The sequence below is a fragment of the Bombus vancouverensis genome, chromosome 4, assembly GCF_051014615.1.
Source record: "Bombus vancouverensis nearcticus chromosome 4, iyBomVanc1_principal, whole genome shotgun sequence".
In the NCBI taxonomy this organism is placed as follows: domain Eukaryota; kingdom Metazoa; phylum Arthropoda; class Insecta; order Hymenoptera; family Apidae; genus Bombus; species Bombus vancouverensis.
Genome location: NC_134914.1, coordinates 8428865 through 8451157, shown reverse-complemented (window position 1 = coordinate 8451157; position 22293 = coordinate 8428865). Strand labels below are relative to the sequence as shown.

Sequence of the window (22293 nt, the reverse complement as noted above, 5' to 3'; positions counted from 1 at the left end):
GGTCTGGAAGAAGATGGAGTTCCTCGTTCGTTTGAACGAGCAAACGTTTGACAAAACGAGACAGAGTAACAAGAGAACGTAGAGGAAGAGAGGGGAGCAGAGTCGTTTAATGAGATAGGATGAGCACACGAGTCGGTTTTATTCTGACTGATTAATAAACGCGACTAGACTATCGTAGACAGATTGGGTAATCGATGGAAGGGCTCGGATGGAAGGCGAAGCAGTTTATCTTGTCAGGGAGTTCTGTACATTTAGTTGGTGTGATTAGTTCTTTTAAGAGAATTTTTACCGAATTTGACTATAGGCATAGGTAACATAACTTTAAGTATTACGTTGGCGTTATACCATGGCGCGTTGCATATATTTTGTCAAGCTTTCGAATCTTGAAATCTTTGTAATATTTTTATGTTAGAATAGATCCAGTTAGTTGTGATTATATGTCATATGTCTATATGGGTTTTAGGATGATTTTGTACATGAACAATTTATTTTTCGTGTTCAGTTCGAATTATCTTTCTAGTAGCCAGTATAGCTATTTTACTTTGGTTTGTTTGATGGAGACTTGAAAAGCAAAGATGAGGATTTTTGATGAGCGGAAATGGGAACAGGCGTTTCGAGAGACTTTGGAGGGGTTCAGCTATGCGGGTTGAATGGTAATTCGATTGGAAACGGTGTGGAGAAGGAAATTAGAGTAGAAATGATCAAGGAAGCGTTAGATGATCGGCAAGTGTAGGAGTTTCCTTTTCTGTTGGCCTATTTTCTGAACAATGTAGTTCACTATAATTAGACAAGGCTTCTATTAACCTGTTAACTGGATAGTTTCTTTAAATAGAAAATTCTATAATTACGAAATTAAATATCAATAATAGGGACAAATGAATTTTAGTTAGATCACTTTCGAGTCCTTGCAGGTATATGTATATATGTATAAATATATGATATGATCTGTTTTGCAATAAAAATGAAATCATACATAAAAATAGAAAATAAGACCTTAAACTACATATTTTTTTTCCGTGGAGTAAGAAGTTGTAGATATAGAGAACTTAATAAACTGAATACTACGAATCGTCTTAACGCGAAATAATTAACTATGACTGGAGAGACAAACGAGATTGAATTGAGTGATCAACGATGATAGCAAAAAGCTGTACAACGATTCTGTTGAAATATGGACAACTGCTTTATACAGAAACTAGACCTTTGTAAATAAAACTGTAGTTAGAAAATCCGAGATATCCAAGTGCATATACCCATTTACGTGATCAAAAAAATATATGGCAGTTTGTCACACGTGAAAGAATACTCTGCGTGGAAAACAGAGAGGAATGCAATGTTGGAAGAGAGAGAGGGACGGAGAGAGTGAGAGAAAGAGAGAGAGAGAGAGTGGGAGAGAAACAAGCATGCAATTGTATACATATGGCACGCCAATGGCACGGTTGGCGATAGAGACGGAGACAAAATTGTGAAGGAAGCAGAACAAAGAGGAATACACAGATTATGCAGCGACACTGCCGGCTGTTTAATAAGCGATATCGATAAAAGTGTAAACAGAGAAAGGAATTCGTTACCGCGAGCGATATACTCTTCTGTACATTTAAAAAATATGTACCACGATGAAATGTACGTTTGTTTTTTATCGGATTTACACGAGGAAAATTCACTCTCGTTTCGTAGACGCGAAGAACAAACGACTATAAACTGAAAACGTAATTGACATGATTTTCTCATTTTACGGAATAATTTCGTTTTGAATAGAACGTTTTATTTAAGGAATAAATTGCAATTAAATTTAAAATCACAGGAAATTGTTTTGAAAAGTACAACGTAACTCGATATAAAGAATTATTATTTCCGTTTATAGTTGATGTTAGATTGATTCGTAAAAAAAAGTAAAAAGAAATGGTCGTATGGTAGAAGAGAACAAGGTTTTGAAAGAGTAGTTTATGGAAAAAATAGTAGGAAAAACACGCGCAACCGACAAGTGTTCCGCACACGCGGTTAAACAACCGTGTCGTCATCGAGATCCCGGACTCGTTCCAGCCGACGGACGTTACTTGGTTATTTACGATCGGGAAAAAACCGGAATGCATCGTGTCCAGCGCATGTTACAGTAAGGACACGCGCGAAAATTATGAATTAGCTGCGTGAAATCGTTACGACTACACTGTTAGACTGTGGATTCCCTTCAGGACTTTGGTTCCATCGTTGTCGTCAGCGACGTGGTACATATTTTTCTGCCACAACATATTACATCATTAATTTCTACAACAAATCTAACAGAAGGAACTTTTTATTATTTGTGACGAATTTCTAGGAAAGGGACTTCTTTAACGATTTTTATGAGATTTGTTTATACGTTTGAACAATACGAAAAATAAGAGAAACGAGGGATTGAATCCGGATGACCTTTAAAAAAATAAGAAAGCTGATATTCGTGTTTTACCATGTGTTGTCGAGTAAAGCGAATTCATCAGAAATAGACTAAACCGTGAAAATGTAAAGTATAGAAAATAAATGCAGTTTTCTACAATTTATTTTATTTGCACGAGTTTTAATGCTGGTTGATATTAATATTACTCCAACGAAAAAACATTTATACACAAGAAGCTGTTAGCTCGTAAAAAATACTATACATCACGCAAGTATAGAGTATGAGATGCAGACGTGGGGTTTTATACAGTTCACTCTTTTCATAGATTTTCTGACGAGGTCGAGGTTTCTATCAGAGAATCGATTCGAGCGTGTAGCATAAAGAGCTCTGCGAGAATTATTGCTGGGAGCTTACGTCAGACACAACGGTACAAATTGCTGGAAAGAAGCAAGGTTGCTGCTATAATTGCGCGATCATTCAGCGTTCCCACTGACCGAGCGTTTTCATGCGTGTCTACGAGTTGTAAAACAAGGATATACTTAATAAACCTATTTTTGGTCGTCGGAAATTTGATACAGCTGCTCGAAACGTATGAACTTCGAGACCTTTCAAACTGTATTTCAATTAACAAGTAAGCGACTGCGATCGACGATTGTAATTTATCCTTGAAACTTAATGATCAATGACTGTATTTCTTGAACAGTAAGTAATTTTTCGACTGTTTTTTAATGAACAAATTGCACCGCGTTGTGTGTTTAAATCATTGTCTTTACGTAAGATACTGTGACATTAATCACTACATATCTTAAATGATATTTAATTGGTAATTATATTTGAATTATGAGAGCAGATCTATTTAAAAGATATTCTTTTAAATCAAGCTCAGTATATATATATGTCGGGTTATCATTGGGGTTAGGGGCGTATAATGAATCTTCACGTGAATTGGCCATCGTTGTTATGTACTATAGATGATATTGTACTGATGCAAATGTGATTATTACAGAGTTTAACAAGTAGCGGCGATTGGATAATCGAGATGTCGATGACAATGAATTTAGGTTTGATAACGAATCCACGGTCAACAGGATGACAAATACGATTTGATCCACGATTCTGATGTGACTCAACGCACTTGTCCACTGTACAAGTAGAACTTATCAGACTGAATCTCAGTCCAAGTGGAACCGCCCTTATACACTCCTCTCCGTACTCCCTTCGGGTCAATCTTTGTTTTTAAGGAGAGCTTTATAATTACTCCATACCTCTGTTAGATACACGTTCCTCCCGTGACCGTTCAGCGACCTGTTATATCACTTTGAGCCCAAGTCATAAATCTTGGGCACTCATACTCGGATTAGATCATAAACAACTATTTCTCAGTTTTATTATTTAAGTGCAGCTATAATAAAAAGTCTGGACTAAAGTATTGGAGACCTTCCCAAACATTCCAAAAGAAAGGCGCCGATGTCCTTTCATCTCCGACATATATATTTAAATTGATATGAATAAAAAGTCGCTTCTACAGCGCCTGTGTATAGGCAACCAATGCCAAACATGTTCTCCATTGCGACAACTTGTAACTCTACATGTTCGAATAAAAGATCTTTGAGGAAACGTGATTACGTGAAACGTGTGAACCACTTTTTTTTTATAATTAATGCCAAAGATACCCTAATAAATAATGATAGATGAAAGCCTAGTTAGTTTAGTGGTTATGGAGCTCTCTGAAAAAATAGGTCATCAGACATAATGATGAGATGAAATGGTGAGACAGAATGGAAAACTTTACTACTTTAGGCCACTTTTTTATTGGTGCGAACTTACCAGAATACATCGAGTTTTACAGTCAATATTCTCTATGGAACGACGATTCACCAGGTAATCGTTCACTTTACTCTCTATGTAACGTACATACACAGAATAAACGACATGTATACACGCGCGAGCACACACATATACGGATTAGCGTGTGTGCTTGTTAGGCTACGAGATGGTACAGTTTCATGCTTGTTTAAATTCACCCCTCACAAAGGAACAAAATTATAGTTTCCTCCTCATCAACAAATCCTCTTTTGAAACAAAACTCGACACTTGACAAATGCATAGATTATTTTGAGATATAAAAATTCTGTCCTTCGAACCTGCGACTTATACACTAATTGTAGAATATCTATTTGGATTATACGATAGTAGATTTTGATGCGAGGGAATTGACATTTTACAACAGCTTTGTGTTTAAAAAAACTCTTTATCTGTCTCATCATAATTAGACTGCGGATTTTCATGTAGATTCAGATTTTTATGTACGTAACTAAAGAAATATCTAGATACTAGATAGAGACAGAGATTAGTTTCATTCTCTAGATTTTAGATATTAGGATGAGTACTTTACTTTGAATATCTTTTATACTTTTAAGTAGTATCTTTACATTTTGTATGTTATATCGTTTCATATATTTTACACATTTAAATTCTCCACAAATACATACAAATCTACAGTCTAATTATAATATTTTAAATGTTACAGCTTACTAGTTCCTTTTTTTTTTTGAGAAGTCTCAAAATACGGCTGGATTCCTGTAGAATTTCATCGTCAGATAGTTTCACTTGTTTCGATTAATATCTTTAAAATTTCCAACAGTAATATACATTCTATTTTTGTCTTAAATATACGATAATCATGTCTCGCGGCCGTTTTACAATAGTACTTTGTTAAATGTTGTAATCGTTATCATAATTATACTGTCTCATATCATGAATATATTATATAGTAGAGATTATAATAATCGTTACAAGTTTTGTCATTCAAGGCAATGACATTTTAATGAAAAATTCGCGGCCCAGAAAAATACTATACATACGTATCTCACTTTTCTCTCTTTTTCTTTTTTTTCTTATATGTTTTTCGATTTCTACCTCGTCCCTTTCCACGCACACACATACACAAGCTCCGCAAGGAATCGATTAATTGTAAATGAAATGTGTGCAGAGTATGTCAGGTGTTCAGGTGAAAATGATCCACTGACTATAGTGAAATTATGTAATTTGTGCGACTGGTCGTTCACGTCGAGATACCCTGCTCCTTTTTGTTACGCAACTTTAATATTAAAGGTTAAATTGAAAATTATCGATTCGGTTGTTTGTCAGAAAACGATTAATTTGGTTCAACGTATATAAAAATATTTCTATCGTTTTTTGAACCCTTTAACACGATATAAACTTTTAATCTTCTTCAAGCAAGAATTAGATATCTTTCCTTTTTCTTATACCTTTTGAGAAAAAAAGTTATATCTTTTAATCTTTGTTATAAAAGGCAGCAATAATTTTACTATACTTGTCAAATAAAATTTAAATTTTCTCCAAATGGAGCAAAGTTTTTTTCGATACGTAAATTACCATTTTAGCGCACGTAGGTAAACGGATCGCGCGTTATTCGTACAAAAGGATGCTTCTCACCGATAGAAAAGCAGGTTTAACAATGGCGGGAAGGATCGACTGTTCACGCACGTGAAATATTGTTCGTGTTTTCTTCGGCGCGAAGTACAAAAGAACTCTCGTATCTTGAACAACAGTATTTTGAAAAGATAAGTGTATAGGCAGGTACTGTATTATGTTTCAGATTGACCCGATCGACGTTCACCATTGGACGATCGTGTCGTTTGAGATTTTTACCTCAGTTTTATTTATCTTCTCGCTGCTGAATCGCTCGATGAGTTGCAACGAGTACAACATTTACAATAGAGTCCTCGAAAAAACGATATATAGCTGCGATGCTCGCGTTCATCTCGAAGACCCGAGGCTTGCCTTTACAGCAGTAAAATCGAATTTTCGCATTGCAGCAAAGAATCGATATCGTTGTATCCCTAGGTAAACTACGTTAGCGCGATAGGTCAGAATTAATTGAATTAAAACAATGGAAAGAAAAAAATGAAAAGTCGAACCGGGTTTAAGTAAACGAACCAAATCTACCGAGTCGTAAGAATGTCTTCATACTATATTTTTGCGATACTTTGTCTATCGTTTACCCAAGAAAATCGTAAGCGATAGAGAGGTTTAACGCGTTGAGTGCCGCGATCATTTCAAAAATTTCCATTTATCGTAAATCTATAGACTCTTTTTTCAAAAAGATCTTCAATACAATTACTAGATTGTATAAAGAAGTGTATACTAATTAAGTTCTAATAAAATACAAATTAAACATATGAATTAATATGCTATGCATATTATTTTTAGGCAATATTATTTTTCAAATAATATCTTACATATTGTAATTATTTGAAGAGAATTTCAAGCCTGCACGAAAAGTTTCCTATCGATCATCGATGACCAACGTGGCACTTAACGTGTTAAAAATATAAAAGAATCAGAATCGTTGGTAGGGCGAACAAAGATGCAAACGAGACACCATTGAATACACGTATTCGACGCTCGATCTATAATACTTTCATGTGTTTCGAGTTTCGATTTCCTCGGACGCGTATTGCGGGAAATCAGTGTAAATTACAATCGTTAATTACACATCTAGCTACGCGCGTTTTGCCGCAAGGAAGAATCGACAGGGGCCATTGAATCGACAGCTTTCGATTTCTTTCTCGAGGAATGAGATCGCGGCCGTTGCTCCTTTGGGAATGCTTTCTAATTTTCTAGCGTAATAGCCAGCTTAACGCCGTTCGTTCCGCGGAGACTGAGAAAGAACGCGGTACCGGAAGTGGCCGGTACTATTTGACTCAATATTTGCTTTCAGCAGAGTAAGTGGTTTTTCGTGTTGTGTGAAAAATCAATGTTAATCCAATAAACATTTTTCTAGTTGTTCGAAGATTTGCTTAAAAGTTATTGGTCGATGGTAGTTGTAATAATCATAGTAAATTATATAGATATTGCTTTCCTAAATTAGTTTTATATGTTTTATTATTTATATTGGAGTAGACTCGTCGAGTCGAGAAGACGATAGAAAAACTTTGAATAGTGTTTGTTCGTTAAAAATGCTATTTTGTGTATATAGATGGCAACACATGAAATGGTTAAATAATAGGCCCATTTATCGTTGTCGAAAAATGTAAATTGTGTGTATAATAATAAAAGTAGTTGGTAAAAAGACGTGTTTAGCCTATGAAAGACAGAGAAACTTTCGTTTTATCTGAATTTTATAATTCTTTATTAACAGATTGCGGACATTTATGAAACTCATATTTTTATGAGTATTTTAGATGTTTTACATATTTTACATATTTTTGCATACAATTTGCATTTTATGCATTTTTGCATCTTTAGATCTTTTCATAAATGCATAAAAATCCGCAATCTATGTACTTATTAACGATGTACGTAACTGTTTTCGAACTGTAATTGATTCGTCTCATTCCTCGAGCTAGAGAAAATACGCAGCAAGTCGATGTAACAAAGCATAAAAGTGATCATTTACAATAGTATTGAGTTTTCGAGACAACACGCCGATTATTTATATATCGCGTTTATAACATGGCTAACATTTACGCTAATGTATATTTTTCCTGTAATTTCCCCAGATGAAATCCTTCTATCGATAAAATTTCACACTCTCTTGTAATAGAAGAATTCGAATTGAAATTCACAATCGCAAATTGGTCCAGTTTTATCAAGCTAATCAAGTTCAATCCATAGGACCCGGGGAGATTAAATGTACATCATCTATGAGCAACACGGTTCAGATATCGATATTAACATTCTTGAGAATCGAGTAGGTATCATTTCGGTCGGACGTGGACAATGAATTTTTAAACAATCTCAACAGCGAGGTCGTTTAAACGTTAACTCTACGCCTATTGTACAAATTGGTCGAGCGTTTACCAATCGTCTACCACCGAGTGAAAATGCAACGAGTAATATGTATACAATTGACAAGTTGAAATCTTTCTTTTTGACTTCGATACTTCCTCTAGTAACTTCTTTGTTAAAGCACACTGCAGTTTGCTTGACATTATCGAAAATACTTCTCAATGAAAAGGGTAATTCTCGTGAGATACCACCTCGAAAAATTTCATCAACATCTGTGATGCTCAAAAACGAAAATTCGCTTTTCTCTATAGAATGAACTTCTTCGTGAATTAAATTTGGGACACAAATACGCGACTTGCAAATTTTTTATCTGAACAGCTTTCCTTCAAATTCGAATTTTTTATTTTCAACAATATCATTCGATGACCATTGTTTCTTAAAAACCTTCGAAATCGTGGGCCATGTATAGTGTTCGATATTTCCCACGCAGAGATCATTTTAATTGTAATGCCGATCAATTTTCCTGAACCAAGAGCTTCTAAATGAAAATTCACGAAGATCCACTTACATATATTTTTTCGATTATAAAGTTTTAAATATTGGCTGGCTGTTTATGTTATTAGCAATTTCATCCCAAATAGCCATAGGACGACGGTCAATAACTAACTGATTCGTGGCTCGTCGGTCCATTAGGAAACAGTCAACCTGATTTGTGCGCAATCACGTGAACTTTTGCTCCTTATGGAAGCACACGGTGAAGACCGTGTCGTCGCCATGGAGGTTCGTTTCCGCTGTCTTAGAACAGTACGCAACCGGAACCTTGCATCACTTCGGAAATGAACATCGGCGTGCCGGCGCCTAGTCCACCGTCAGTCTTCTGGTTCTCATTCTTGTCGTACTCGCAGTCGAAATAACAGCTCTACGAAGGCAATTTATGAGTTTTCATGTTACTGAACTATATATATATATATATATATATATATATATATTGCTGCTCATAAGTATATGAACACTTTATTCAATTCGTATGAACAACTTGAAATGAACTTAATTTGAGAGAATGTTTTTGAAGGCAAATGAAAATATTTTAATAATTCTACTGTGCATGTACTCTCGATTTTACTACGCACATATTGTCTTGAAGAAGTAACAAAGTATTCGTAGAATATTTGAAAATGTGGGTTATTCGATATTCGTGCTGTACAAGGGCAAGTTACCTGACAGTCCAAGCATCTGCAGTGGTCGCTCATCTTGCAAGTGATGCCCCACTGTTTCGCCACTGCTCTGTATAACTCTTTACTCGACTTGTGAAGGATCTTGGGTGCTTTTGTTCTATTATCTTCGCCAGACGCGTCGTTCCCGAGGTTCTTTCCACCCTCGTACTTCTGAACCTCGGCTGCGTGCTCCAACCGCGTCTAAAATTACATCAGAGTATAATAGAAAATTTCAATAAAAACCTGTATCATACCACGAAGCTTAAGCTCTCGCCTAACACTTAAAACAATAAATGAGAAATCTCTCATCTTTCGAAAATTACTTAAAAAAAAAGTTAAATTAAAAAACTTCCAGCATTCAACGGCGAAATATTCAGTGGAATATTCTCAAAAGAAACTTTGATCTTACTGTACGCGTAGAAAAATTTGGAATCAAGTATTTCCATCTTAAAGATTTTGGTGATCGAATGAAACGGAGCGAGTTAGCTCTTTTATTCGGTTAGGTCAACTCAGATCTTCACCTGTTCGATAACGTGCTCGTAAGAAGGAGGAGGGGAGCTCGGTATGGCTTGTTCGTTCCTCACCATCAGGCTGTTGGAATCGAATATCGCCGAGTTTAAATTGGATTCAGTTTCGGTGGTCAATTGCAGTTGACTCATTGGAAGTTGAACGTTTCGTCCATTCGCGTTTTCCTCCTCGTCCTCTTGCGCATTTTCTTCGTCCTCGTGTTCCGTGTCACTGCCTTTGTCCGCTTCTTTCTCGTAATGTTTGTCTTTCTCCATTTTGTATTCCAATTCTTTGTCCTTGTCCTTCTCACGGTCCTTTTCGTCGCTGCTGCGCGACTTGGACATTTTTGAAAAGGGAAACTTGAACGGTGCCAGTTTGACTATTTCTTTTTCCTTCTTTAGTCGCCTGCAATAAAAAATCTGCTCGTTAACGGCGAACAGTCGGCTACTGGGAGAAAAGGGCGATAGGAATTAATCGAAATATCCGAGGAACTATACTAATTCATTAAGAAATGAACAGCGGAATATTGTGGAATTATGTAGACGCCTGTAGAACTGTAGATGTTGTTGAGAAAAATCTATTGCAATAGATATTTTTTAAAAGTACGCTGCTTTTTAATTTGCAGGAAAATAATTTATTATTGTGCTATAAATCTTTAATTTCTTCAAACTTCTTAAAATCGTAGAATGAATGCGGTAGGAGAAACAAACGAAAATGTTGTATTCGTAATTTCAAGGAATTCGATAACGTAGATTGATTGAAACAAAATTGCAAACGAAATATTGCGTTGCCGGCCTTAATGGATTCAAGCTTTTACGCGTAAGATAGAAAAGTTGTCGGTGAATTTTTCCCCTCTCAATAGCAACGCAGCTTTCAATGCCGAAACGCGTGCGAACTTCTAATCGATATTCCTACATTTACAATCGTGTCGTACGCAATGCAAGAACTATTGACTTTAATATAGCATAGGTGCGGTGTAATTTTTCTCTTCTGCTTTCAAACCGCACTTAAAAAAGCTTCTTGGCAACTATAGCTCCTCACTCTGTTTCCATCATCGCCACTTACCCACACTTCCTTATCTCCACAGCTCGCAGAATCCTCGAGTGATTCTCGTTCATGCTACGCGACACGGATTCATCGAGCGCGAGCCAGTAGGCACAGTGGCAGAGAGAAAACCAACTTGAAAAATAGCGGTAGAGAATGACGAAAAAAAGGAGAGCAACGAAAAAAGCAAAACCGAGAAAGAGAGAGAGAGAGACAGATAGATAGACAGACAGAGAACCCAGAAGAAAGTAAGAAAAACATAGAAAAAACAAGCGTGCTGGAGAGAGCGGGGGATGAAGGGGCGACGGGTTGGGGTGTGTCTCGGTGCGAGTGCACCAGCTGCATCTGTCGTTGACCCAGTGGCCGAGTTTCCCGTTTATCGGTCGACCTGGCGCAGTTGCGACTGACTTTAAAGCCGTCGACTCCTTCGGATATTTAAGGCCGTCGCCCACCTAACTGTACAGCGTATAAACATCATCAGACCTGTTCACGATATTATATGGAGTTTAATATATAAACAAATCCACTTATTCATAACAATACAGCATCGAAACATCTTTATGTCATGTCGGTAGCATCACGAACGAATGTTTTGTCGATCAGACAACGATCATATGTATATTGATCGTAAGCCGCTTGCAATGGTGCAACAAAGTAGTTACTACATTTACTGATAAAATATCCTCTAGCTATTTTCTATGTGATGTATGATGAAAGATTAGGAGAACTGGTTCGTTGATATTCGTTATTATATTGTTTTATTTATTTCACTTATATTCCATATAGAATGGCGAGTATTATAAATAGGGAAAGTACGTATGTCATATGCAATTGAATTTAATTTCTATCATCTCGAAATGAAATTTTATGGAACGCCAGTAAAATGCCAAACATTTGTCTAATAATGTAGTTCACATCTATTTCGAAATTTACGATACACGTATGCTAATACCATGTCAATGTTACTGTGATATCGTATCGCAACTTAATATTGCTGGCCCGACAACATGCTATTAAAAAGCGACGAGCGCAGTTAAGCTTCCGCGGACGAAGCAACGATCTGTGCTACGCGCGGTTCTTGCCGAATTCGACGATTTCCAACGGGAATTAACGTAACGGGGATAATTCTCTGACTGGTGATCGATATCGGAACGATCCAGCCGCTACGTGACCTATCTCGCGATTCGTCCGGCGTCTTGATTGTTTCCGGTACGAACAAACTCTGGCTTTATTGGTTTGATACCTTCTGGACATATGGAATGTAAAATCAAGGTTGTGTAGATTGCGGAATATCAGGCTTGGCCGAGTGTGTGGGTTTTGGAAACATTGGGATGATCAATTAGTCAGGTCTCCCTTACAAAATTGTACGGAACTTCGAGTAGGTAGCAGAGTATTACGTCGCTTAAATATATAATCGATGATATTAAAGTTCGTGAGAGAGACATAGTAGAGTTTGAACGTTTTGAATCCTTAATGTTTAAGAATTCAGATGGTAGAGTTTTCCATTTTTATAATTTAAATAATATTCTTCGTGTCCCAAATACTTCAACGAAGTTGCGATATTCTTCTTGTTAAATACTAGTATAATTTTATCGGACAATTTAAATTACAATCATAAGAATATGAATTCTGTAATAACTACGTAATAATATTATATAGAACGTAATTAAGAACGTACTTAGCTCTTAAAGCTTCTGAGTCGGGAGATCAATATTATATGCGAAAGGTGCGCGGAAAGATCCAATTTCCTACTTTCCTTTAAACGCACGAAGGATCATTCCGCATAAAGCGCGAACCCTGTTCCTTAACGTACACTATCGCCTTGCCAAATGAGAAATTCTTTCGGTCTATCCTATCGTAGGTGTTCAGTTAGGTGACAGTAGAAACGTTTATACCGGAAGCCGTCAGTCAAACGGCTGCTGCGAGCGTGGCAGCTTTAATTCGACGTGTCGCTCGAAATGCTCGGCTGGAACGTTAAAAATGTATCACCTTGGAAGCGAGTCCGTGACAATGCGGTGCCTGTCATGCTTTTAACTCGAATCGTCGAAAAAGAGAGCTGAAACGTGGGACGCGCTTAGTTCGCGCGATCGACGGACATGTGCAATTAGATAGAATTACTTGGCGTAGGTGGAACGTTTTGGCTCGGTGCACGAATTGCGTGGGAAGACGAGATTGTTCGTGTACTGATCTACAGACCAGCCTTTGCTAGAAGCAACGGGTATCTATTTCTCCTTCTCGTAAGAATTTCTTTCCTCGCGGTTACGGTCTTATGTAGATACCATTAATCAGACATTCATCTGCTTTTACTTGAAATGTTTATTCGGCGATATTCTGGGATATTCAGATTCGTTAGCGTAGTGTTTATCAAATTCGGTAATTATTCGATGTGACAAGTAGATGTGAAAACAGTAGAACGATACTGTGTGTAGCGAAATTTGGATCGTAAAATTAGGTTGATTTGTGGATAAATTAAGTAGTGGTATTTCCTATTGGTTATAATCGGAGAAATAGAATGACACTGATTCACAGTCGGGTAAATACTGTGGAACAACAAGTAGATTCGACTACTCGTGTTCAGACGAGCGGAAGGTTGTCGACTGTGGGCAAATGGGTAAGAAGGAAGTCACGCGTCGTCGAGTAAATAGAACGTGATCGTTCGTGTGCAGACATGCAGAGTTGTACATTCTACTAAGAGTGATATTGGTATGTTAATGTTTGTAGCTTCAAGTAGAATAGTGCCTGACTAATCTCACAACATAGCAAGAAGATCATCTACGTAAACCGAGTAGAATAGCACAGCCTGAGAGTCAGACGTTTGGATAGTGCTAACAATTTGTATTCCGAGATATCAATAATCCCAAAACGTCGAAGAATTTTCGAAAATAGTATCGCCTAAGCGTTGTTAGTATTTCTATTGAAGAATTTACGAGTTTTAATCCTTATTAGAATTTCTTGCAACTGTAAGCTCGTTCAGAAATTCAAGAAACAAACAATCGTAACAGCAGCGAGCAATCGTACACGTTAATCCCGCGACAGAATAGTCGGAAAGTTTACAATCTGAGGAAGTTTCATCGCTCTTGAATTAGAGCAAGGACGGCCGCACGAACATCTGAATGTCTTCAGAGAAGCAGGCAGAAGCGAAAAAAGAGAAACAGAAAGAAAAAGAGGGAGAAAGAGAGAAAGATAAAAGAGAGGAACTGGCGGCAATTGCACCACGGATATTGTATCACTCACACTTCGTGTACGATACGACCACCGCGACTGTATTTTGCTTCCTATTCCTGAACCAAAATTTCACCTTCCTTGTACTACTGATATCGTTGCCTTTGGCATGGGAGGAGCGAAGGATCTACTGAGCGAACGTAGAAGAGGCAGAAAAAAGTTACAATTACGTATTACGGAGCTGGATTACTAGAAATCCTTGTGTTTCTATATTTTCATTCAAAACATGCATAATGTATATACAGACTCACATTCCTAAATATCGATCTTCTCCTTCCTCTGAGATCATTCTAGACTAAATTCCCCCGTACAAAACCATCAATTAAAAAAATTATCTTCATAGATTCGTTAACATACGTCGATCTAATTAATTCTATCGTTTCGATGAAACTCCTGCAGCGTCGAACGAACTTTGATAATAAGACACTCGAGGCAATTTGCCTAATACGGGCAATGTTCGCGGTCTGGTGCAAATCCGGACCGCTCGTTTGCTCGTTTCCTCGCGTTGGGAGCTCGCTCTGGAGAAAAGTGCCGAGGGAGCAGCGAGAATTCGCTACGATTTGGAATCACTGCTCGCTTGCCGGAATGCCGGCACTCGCATCGGATACAGGTCGTCGAAATAAGACGACCACTCGACGGGTTCGCGCGAGGCAAACGAACGAAGTAGCTGGTAAAGTAGGTTGCACCGGGGAGGGGTGAAAATCCAGTGGATTCAATGGCCGTACACCCCTCGATAGAAGTGGACGGTCTCATGTCAGTGGCCCCAGCTAGTGCACCGTCATCCTGGGCTCGCACCTTTCGTCCTAGTTTCTCCGTTCTTACCCCCGTTTCTGCCATCCTTTCGTTCCGCTTCATCCCTTCCCCTACGCTCCCTGTCTAACTCTTCCTTCGTCTTTCTCTTTCTCCGCGACTACCCTGATAGATCTTCGCGTCTCACTCTCGTACTCCTTTTCTTCCATCGTCTATGCATCCAAATATCCTCGTTTCACTTCGTCTCCCTTCGATCTGGCCTGTGTCCGACCACGCACGACCGTCTCTACTTGCAGCTGTCTGAAGTTTAGAGTTGCAGAACGGCGAACGAAGCTGAAGCGAGCGATTTTTCGTTTTAGCGTTGAACATATCTTTTCACGGGGATAGGTAGATGGAAGCTCGTTGATAGGTGCAAAATGAAAAATGGAAATTTGGATGTGGTCTCGTCTTGAGAGAGGTTGTGGACGCTTTAATGTTCTTCGACGTGGAAATAAATCGCGTTTAACGCTTTCTCTGAAAGTTTTATGATATAGATTTTTTACGAGTTTCCTCGGAAACGTTCGGGCGAAGAATGGCGTCTTCACAGGCTGTTTCATTTTCCAGCTAATTAGCTCGAGAAACCTTAATTAGTGGACTAAACGCCAATAGTTTTTATAGTTCTCGAGCGAACATCTTCAGCCTCGTTAACGTTCCCACGTATCTCTCCCCTAAATAATACGCGAGTCATTCTTTTTAAGGAAACAATTCACTTTGTATCAAGAGAATACCACGAGCTATGTCTTTTCTTTCTCGTTTTATCTTCTTCTTTTTCTCATTCATCTTTGACACTTGTCGTTTTTCTTTCGTTTCTGAGTATTCTCCCCTTCGAGAAGTTTCATAGTCAGACCAAGAAGGCGCATTGTCTCGGAGACAACAAACACCCTTGGCTTCGTGTCCTTTCGTGCAAGAACTTCGACCGCTATTGTGGTGCCTTTTCGTGGAAGTTTGGAGAACAAGGTGGTCGCGTCTGCGATGATGCTAAACCCCCAGGGTGACGTGGTAATCTCGGTGTCTTCGCGGCAAAAGTTTACCTTGCCCAAACATCAACCAGAGATCTCCGTCGAGCACGATGGAGGGAGACAATTTCACAGACGATTCCGTTGGAGGTTCCAACGATCCATTGCCCTTTATTATTTCATTTCATTCGCGAACTGTTGCCCCTGTGATTACTGTTAAATCTCCCTGTTTTCTTTCACTCTTAACGTCTTACGGCGACAAAACCCGTGAAATACCTGAAGTCCATTTTCTATTTCCATATCTAAGAAGACCAATTGTTTATTCCTCTCACGCAGAATTTTATAAATGCGAAGTTTCGAATAGAAGTACGAAATAAAGCCTAATTCCAACGGGTCGTTGCGAAATGCAAAATAATTCAAGCAAACGAAAATCAACGAATTATCCGGGAAAAAGCGATTAACAAGCACGTTAAAATCATATCAAAACCGCAGGTGGGTTGGCGGTTTTCATTTTCCGTTCAATTATTCATATCTACCATTATTTGTTTGGAAGAATGATATCGTACCGTTGTTATTAACTCGTCATAATGTACGTGCAGAGCATATACAATTCGTGTTACGTCGGTTTCGAATTTCGATTTCTTTTAATATACTATTTTAATATATAATTCTACCGATATAATAATTTATTTTTCTTTTCAACATACATATATGATCAACAGATTGATCGTAACAAAATTAACGATCAATTCTTATTGTTTCAGTTCGTGTGACGTGTTTGCGAAATTACACGTTGCTTGAGGTGTACGATGATATTTTTCCCCGTTTACAGAATATTTTACTCAGCTGTATTAAATATTATAACAGAGATAGCTGAAATTTTTAAGCAATCCATTTCAAGCTTTTTTTCTTTTTTTCGCGAAATAGGGCCGCGTTGCATCCGATGCGCCAACTCGCATTCAGACGGTGAACAATGAGACTCGTCGAGTTTACATCGTATTCGTTCGAGGGAGTAGAATTTTTAAAGCGATTTTCATCCCGTTTCGTCCCACCCCGGAACATTTTCTGGAGCATTGTTTTTCCCCGTTTTAAATATACACACCGATCGTTTGTTTCGTATCAATATTGGTTGCATGCGTTTTTCTACTTTTTATTTGGTTTTCAAATTTCGTACGCGATTTAGAAATCCTTTGTTCGATGAAGTTTGTTAAATAGTATGACCGGTTTCGTACGAAGATATGTGTATCGTGATATGCATATGATAGGTACTGAATATACATGTACACCAATGGAAGCCTTAACATCACGATTCTCGTGAGATGGGATGTGATACTCATTTCGTCCATCTTGGCAACGATATTTTTCGTACTAAGGCAGCGGACGAAACATTAAAACGAATGGCGACATTCATACGGTACGCAGCTCGTGATACACGTATGTATCGCGATACGTGTATCTCCGTGTGAAACCGATCTGTGAGAGTGAGTAAATGATATCCCTGGCAGAGGATGTACACAGGCACAAGAGAGTATTCGAGCACTTACTATTTTTATTTATTTTTCAATTACTGTTCCTTTCTTATTTAACATCTTCTTTTAACGTATCATTACGAGCTCGGAAGAATGTAATCGTTCCAAGTAAAGGTTTTCTACCCTCTACCGAGGGTGGCCAATGCGCAAACGCTGCAGGCTGGGCACAAAAACGACCCGTAATAGATGAGAAATTGCTGAGAAATGGCCACGATTTTCGCGCGAGAAACACGAAGCCGAAGATATAGGAAGTCGCAATAAATACGAGCGACGGTGAACGAGCGATAAAGGCGATCGAGTGTTTCGAAGAAACCGTAAAGCAGACTTTTATGTACGGCAATAGGTATCAAATCTTCACCTAGGGAATATCTGTCTGTCTGAAGAAAACGAGCGCTGTCATTTTTATCGGTTTTTAGGATATTATCAACTAATGACAAAGAGTGTGAAAGAAATTCTCTTCTCGCTAGAAATAATTTTCTTTCATTAAATTTGTGCCTGTTACATTCAACGTTTCTAATGTTCTTTTTTTATCGTCCACGATACGTTAATTGAACGCCCCTTTGACTCGTTTTATGGTATTCTTTTATCCTAAAATAAATTGCGCTATCATTGGAAAAGCAATCTCTAAGCAGCGGAACAGACTGTTCCGGGAACAAATTACTCGAGAAGCGATTTAGGTCATGCGGTCTTGTTTCACGTGTGAGGCGTAGCCTAACGTTGCCAGGGAAAATTTGTGCTTGCTTGCTATCGGTATTACGTCCCAACCAAGATACGTTTATCGTTGATATTCGATATTTCGATGAGGGTGAAAATGGGATGGAGAAGCCCAGACAGCCGAATTTCACAGCCAGTGAAGACTCTGGGACGTAAGGTCGGTCCTTTTCGAAGGAACAGCTTTCGAAAGCCTTCGACATCAATCTCGCTCTCTCCTTTTATTCGGCTCGAATTCGCGCCGATGAGTAATCCTAAACCACCAAACAAACTTCTGACTGGCATCGAATGTTAGCCACTCCCTTTTTGCTGGCGTGTTCAGCTTACTCAGTTATATCACTAATACTGGTATTTTTCCTAAAGGCGGTCTAGCAATCTTAATAATAAATCTATGAGATCTTGATCTCTAATCGATACTTCTGAAGTTTTTGAAGATTACTAAAATCCTTCTCCTTTTCTTGTCTTTTCATTTCTTGATTAAATAAAAGAGTTTAATAATACGTAAATTTATCATTAAATTTTGTTAGTTATTTAGCTAGCCAATTTTCCAAGAGCGTTATAAAATCAGTTAAATAATCAGTTGAATCATCGAAATGATACGCGTCCAGGTGTCAAAAGATTATAGTCGTAACTTCAAGTAGGCGTTTATTGAGCCGTGTGCAATTTTATGCACCTGTTGATATATGCAAGAGGCGGTGAATTAAAGCGATCCGTTCCTTGTCAAAGAGCGTTTCGCTTTTCGAACGAGCATCGAACGATCTCATGAAATGTCAAACACGAGCACGTGAAACGAATATCTTGGAGTCAGCCGCCGTGTCTGGTGAAACGTTGACTCGACTACTTGCACGAATCGACAGCGTTTTTCGTCGTTGAATTTTCATTCGAATTCTCATTTCGAAACGACCGGTACGCGTTTTACGCTCATATCGTAAATAAATTGCTTGACGAGTGTTCGTGATGTACGTTCGCGATGTACGTTCGTGATGTACGTTCGTGATGTACGTTCGTGATGTACGTTCGTGATGTACGTCGATGTACGTAGTAAGTAAGGATCATCGACAGAGGTAAGGTTGTTGTCGATCGATGGCATCGACAATGCCGCGTCGCGTCGGTGAAAATTTCTGGCTGATAAAATTCAACGCGGCACCAGCAGGTACAATTACTATTTAATTCGCGAAAATAACCTTTGTCCCATGGCGGAGCAACGAAACGGATCATTAGGAGGAATTTGGTTAACGCTGCTAATTGAACGAACAGTACCATCTAATTAACAACAAGATTAATACTATGTCAATGCATCATCGATACAGGTTCGATTTTATATAATGGGGTTAAAAATATTTGCAATACAAATCGCGTGTGTAATTGCGCGGGAACTGGTTGGTCTGTTGAATGACGTTTGTTAAATGTAATAAAGAATCGTCTGTGTTGACAATAGCAGGGAACAATCCTTGCTTAGCTTTTATATAAAATGCGAAATAAGGTATAAAAAAAGGTATCGTTCGAATAATTACAGCATCTGTGTGTTATTTTACGGAGACAGTGAAAAATATATCGTTGGAAAGAAAGACAGGGATTTAGAACGAAAGGTTCTTACAAGTTTCGATGGAGGATCGCGACGTTAACAAAACGTGATAAAAAAATACGAAGACGCAGAAACGTTGTGAAGGACGCAGAAATTATCACCGAACCATTCTTCTGTCTTCTTGAGTCAGCGAGAAAAGAAAAGTGAACAGCGTAGAAATGGCATTTACTGAAATCCGGAGGGGGTGGACGGCCGAACAGGGCGTTGTTCGACTGAAACGAGGGTCCCGGTGACAGACAGAAACACTCACACGTGTCGTGCAAACAGAAGGTCTGGTATTAACGGTGATGGATCGTTAAATTGTTATCGAACGCACATTTTCCTTTGTTCATCGACCGTGGATGAAAAAACGAGGGAAATTGTTAATTGCCAATAAACTTGATCTCTCTGCTGGTTTGGCGGCATAGGTTACGGAAGAGTTGGTTTAAAGAGTGCGGTTAAAAGATCAACGTTCGCAGTGATACGAGAGAAAATTTATAGGGGCGGCTTTTGGTTTCAATACGCGGGGAAAAGTTAGTTTAAGTTATAAATATGGAGTGGATTAAAAGTCCGGATAAAACGATATGAACGCGTATAAATAGTATGCGAACATGTGGTGTTTGCTTTGCTTCTCTTTCCTTCTTGCTATTCATTCATGAAACGCAGTCGTGCAACTCGAAGTATGCATTCGAAAACAAATAAAAAAAGAAAAGAAGAAGGGAGAAAAGGAAAAAAAAGGAAGGATGAACTATCTTTCATTCAAATTATTTTTCAATAATTTCGATTTTACCATACTTTATCGTTTTAAATATAAATCACAACTTCCTGGAGAGATTTCATCCAACACAAACATCACCAAAGTGCGATAATAAACGGATTCGATGAAATCAATTTCTTCTTTTATAGAATTTCCTACTATATTAAATATCAAGAAATGTCAAAAGACGAGCGCTCGATCGATCGACAATTCTAGACGATCGAGTCTATCGTTAACCATTGGCTCTATTGATCGCCAATGTCAACGCACACCATTGCACGGGGTGGTGAGATACACGCGAGAGGGGTGCGTTTCCTTTGCCGGACAAAGCACGCAGTTCGAGTCGAGACCATTTGCGTTGTTTTGGAAAAATTAACCGAAAGACCGATAAAAAAATAATTACGAACAATGCGTCGTTACTCACAAGTTTGGACTGTCCTCAGGCGCAACGATGAAATTCACTGGTTTCTTGAAACTGGTCAACTTCGTGGAGACTTGCACGGGGTGTCGGTGTTAGACGGCCATGTTGTTGGAAATTCACCGCCCTCTAGCCGACGCTCGACGAAGTCACGATCCCTTCCCTCGTGGAGGAAACTCACCCCCTCAATTCCACCCTTTTTTGTGCCTTTTGCGTTCCGTTCTCGCGCGCTTAAGACTACGACCAAGTTCACTAGCAGGTTACCTTTTTGTTTAGGATAAAAAGTGCTAAGATGGCACGTGGATCTTCTGTCTTGCTAATTTAAATGATTTGTGCTGGTAATTTAAAGTAGACAGGAAATATATTAGAGGACTGTGTTCAAGGTTCCATTTTCACGCGCAGCTAGCATATTAAATTTAATTATACTGTGCTCTATAATTCTATAGCCAGGTTGTCTCTCTATTTTCTTTTTAATTCTTTTGTAAAGAATTATATTTGTAACATTCTTGATTCAATTTACTGCCGATCGTTGATGATCGTTCTTATCGGTTGGAGATTGAGATTTTCTGTTGTTTCTTTCCTTTACTACGATCTCAAATTTCATATATTATACAACTATCGTTGCAGGGCTGACAATATATTGATTTACGTTACTTGCAAACGATTGAAGTTATTTTTATAAGATTGGTTTCTATTGGAAATATTATTTTCTTCAATGTGTCTTTAGGCGATACTGTTATATCGTGTCTCGGTGTTAAAGAAGCATAGATAATATTTCGTAACGTGCATTATACAAGGGAATTAGATCACTAAAAACTTTTCCGAGTTGGCTGACTTAAGCTAAAACTTAAACGTGAATTTGCATCGCGTGTTTGACTCGCGACCGCGGCTCGCGCTGAAATTTTTGGAATATTCAGAAACGTTTGAATTATGCATTTTGAAAGGGAGCGCGTCTACTTTCTTGTGTCTTTTCTGTTCTTCTACCTTCATTTTTTTCCCATTCAGAATATTCCTTTGGCTGCGAGAGAAAATCTTAAGACGAGGCGCCGCGAATCGATGAATGCTCGCTTTTTAATTAGAAAGACCGCACGTTTTAATTAAAAAAATCTCCCCGTTGCTTATTCAGAGAGTGAATTAATAGCCGGACACGAGCCTGTTCCGTGGCACGACGTCTTTCAGTATTCATGAATGACCTCGAGCGCGATACAACTTTCGCCAACCTTTTACTTCGATGCGAGCAATCTTAAATTCGATCGATGGTAACTTTATTGGAAAATTTCACTGCCCTCCACGAGATTGTATAAAATAATTTTATGAAAAGTCGAAGTACCGAATGCTCTTCTAATTTCGTTGTTACGTAGTTTATTCGAATCAATTTGAAATTTTATTATAAACCACGTAACGAAATAAACAAACCTGCAAGAATGAAATAAAATTCGTTTAGTCACTTT

General features: G+C 38.3%; 1 protein-coding gene across 3 annotated transcripts in view; it reads right to left on the bottom strand.

The window, feature by feature from the left end:
- Positions 1–4167: 4167 nt before the first annotated feature.
- The window catches only part of LOC117156797 (uncharacterized), a 154843-nt gene continuing 136717 nt past the window's right edge, over positions 4168–22293 (bottom strand). The window contains exons 2-5 of one of the 3 annotated variants that reach the window (XM_076617691.1): positions 20849–21177; positions 9867–10257; positions 9349–9546; positions 4168–9050 (exon numbers count right to left, since the gene is read on the bottom strand). In XM_076617691.1, coding sequence (XP_076473806.1) covers positions 8928–9050; positions 9349–9546; positions 9867–10196 — 651 coding nt within the window. In that variant the 5' untranslated portion in view covers positions 10197–10257; positions 20849–21177 and the 3' untranslated portion in view covers positions 4168–8927. Of the gene's footprint in view, positions 9051–9348; positions 9547–9866; positions 10258–20848; positions 22198–22293 lie in introns of those variants that run through there. The other 2 variants (XM_033334158.2, XM_076617692.1) reach the window with 2 other exon arrangements.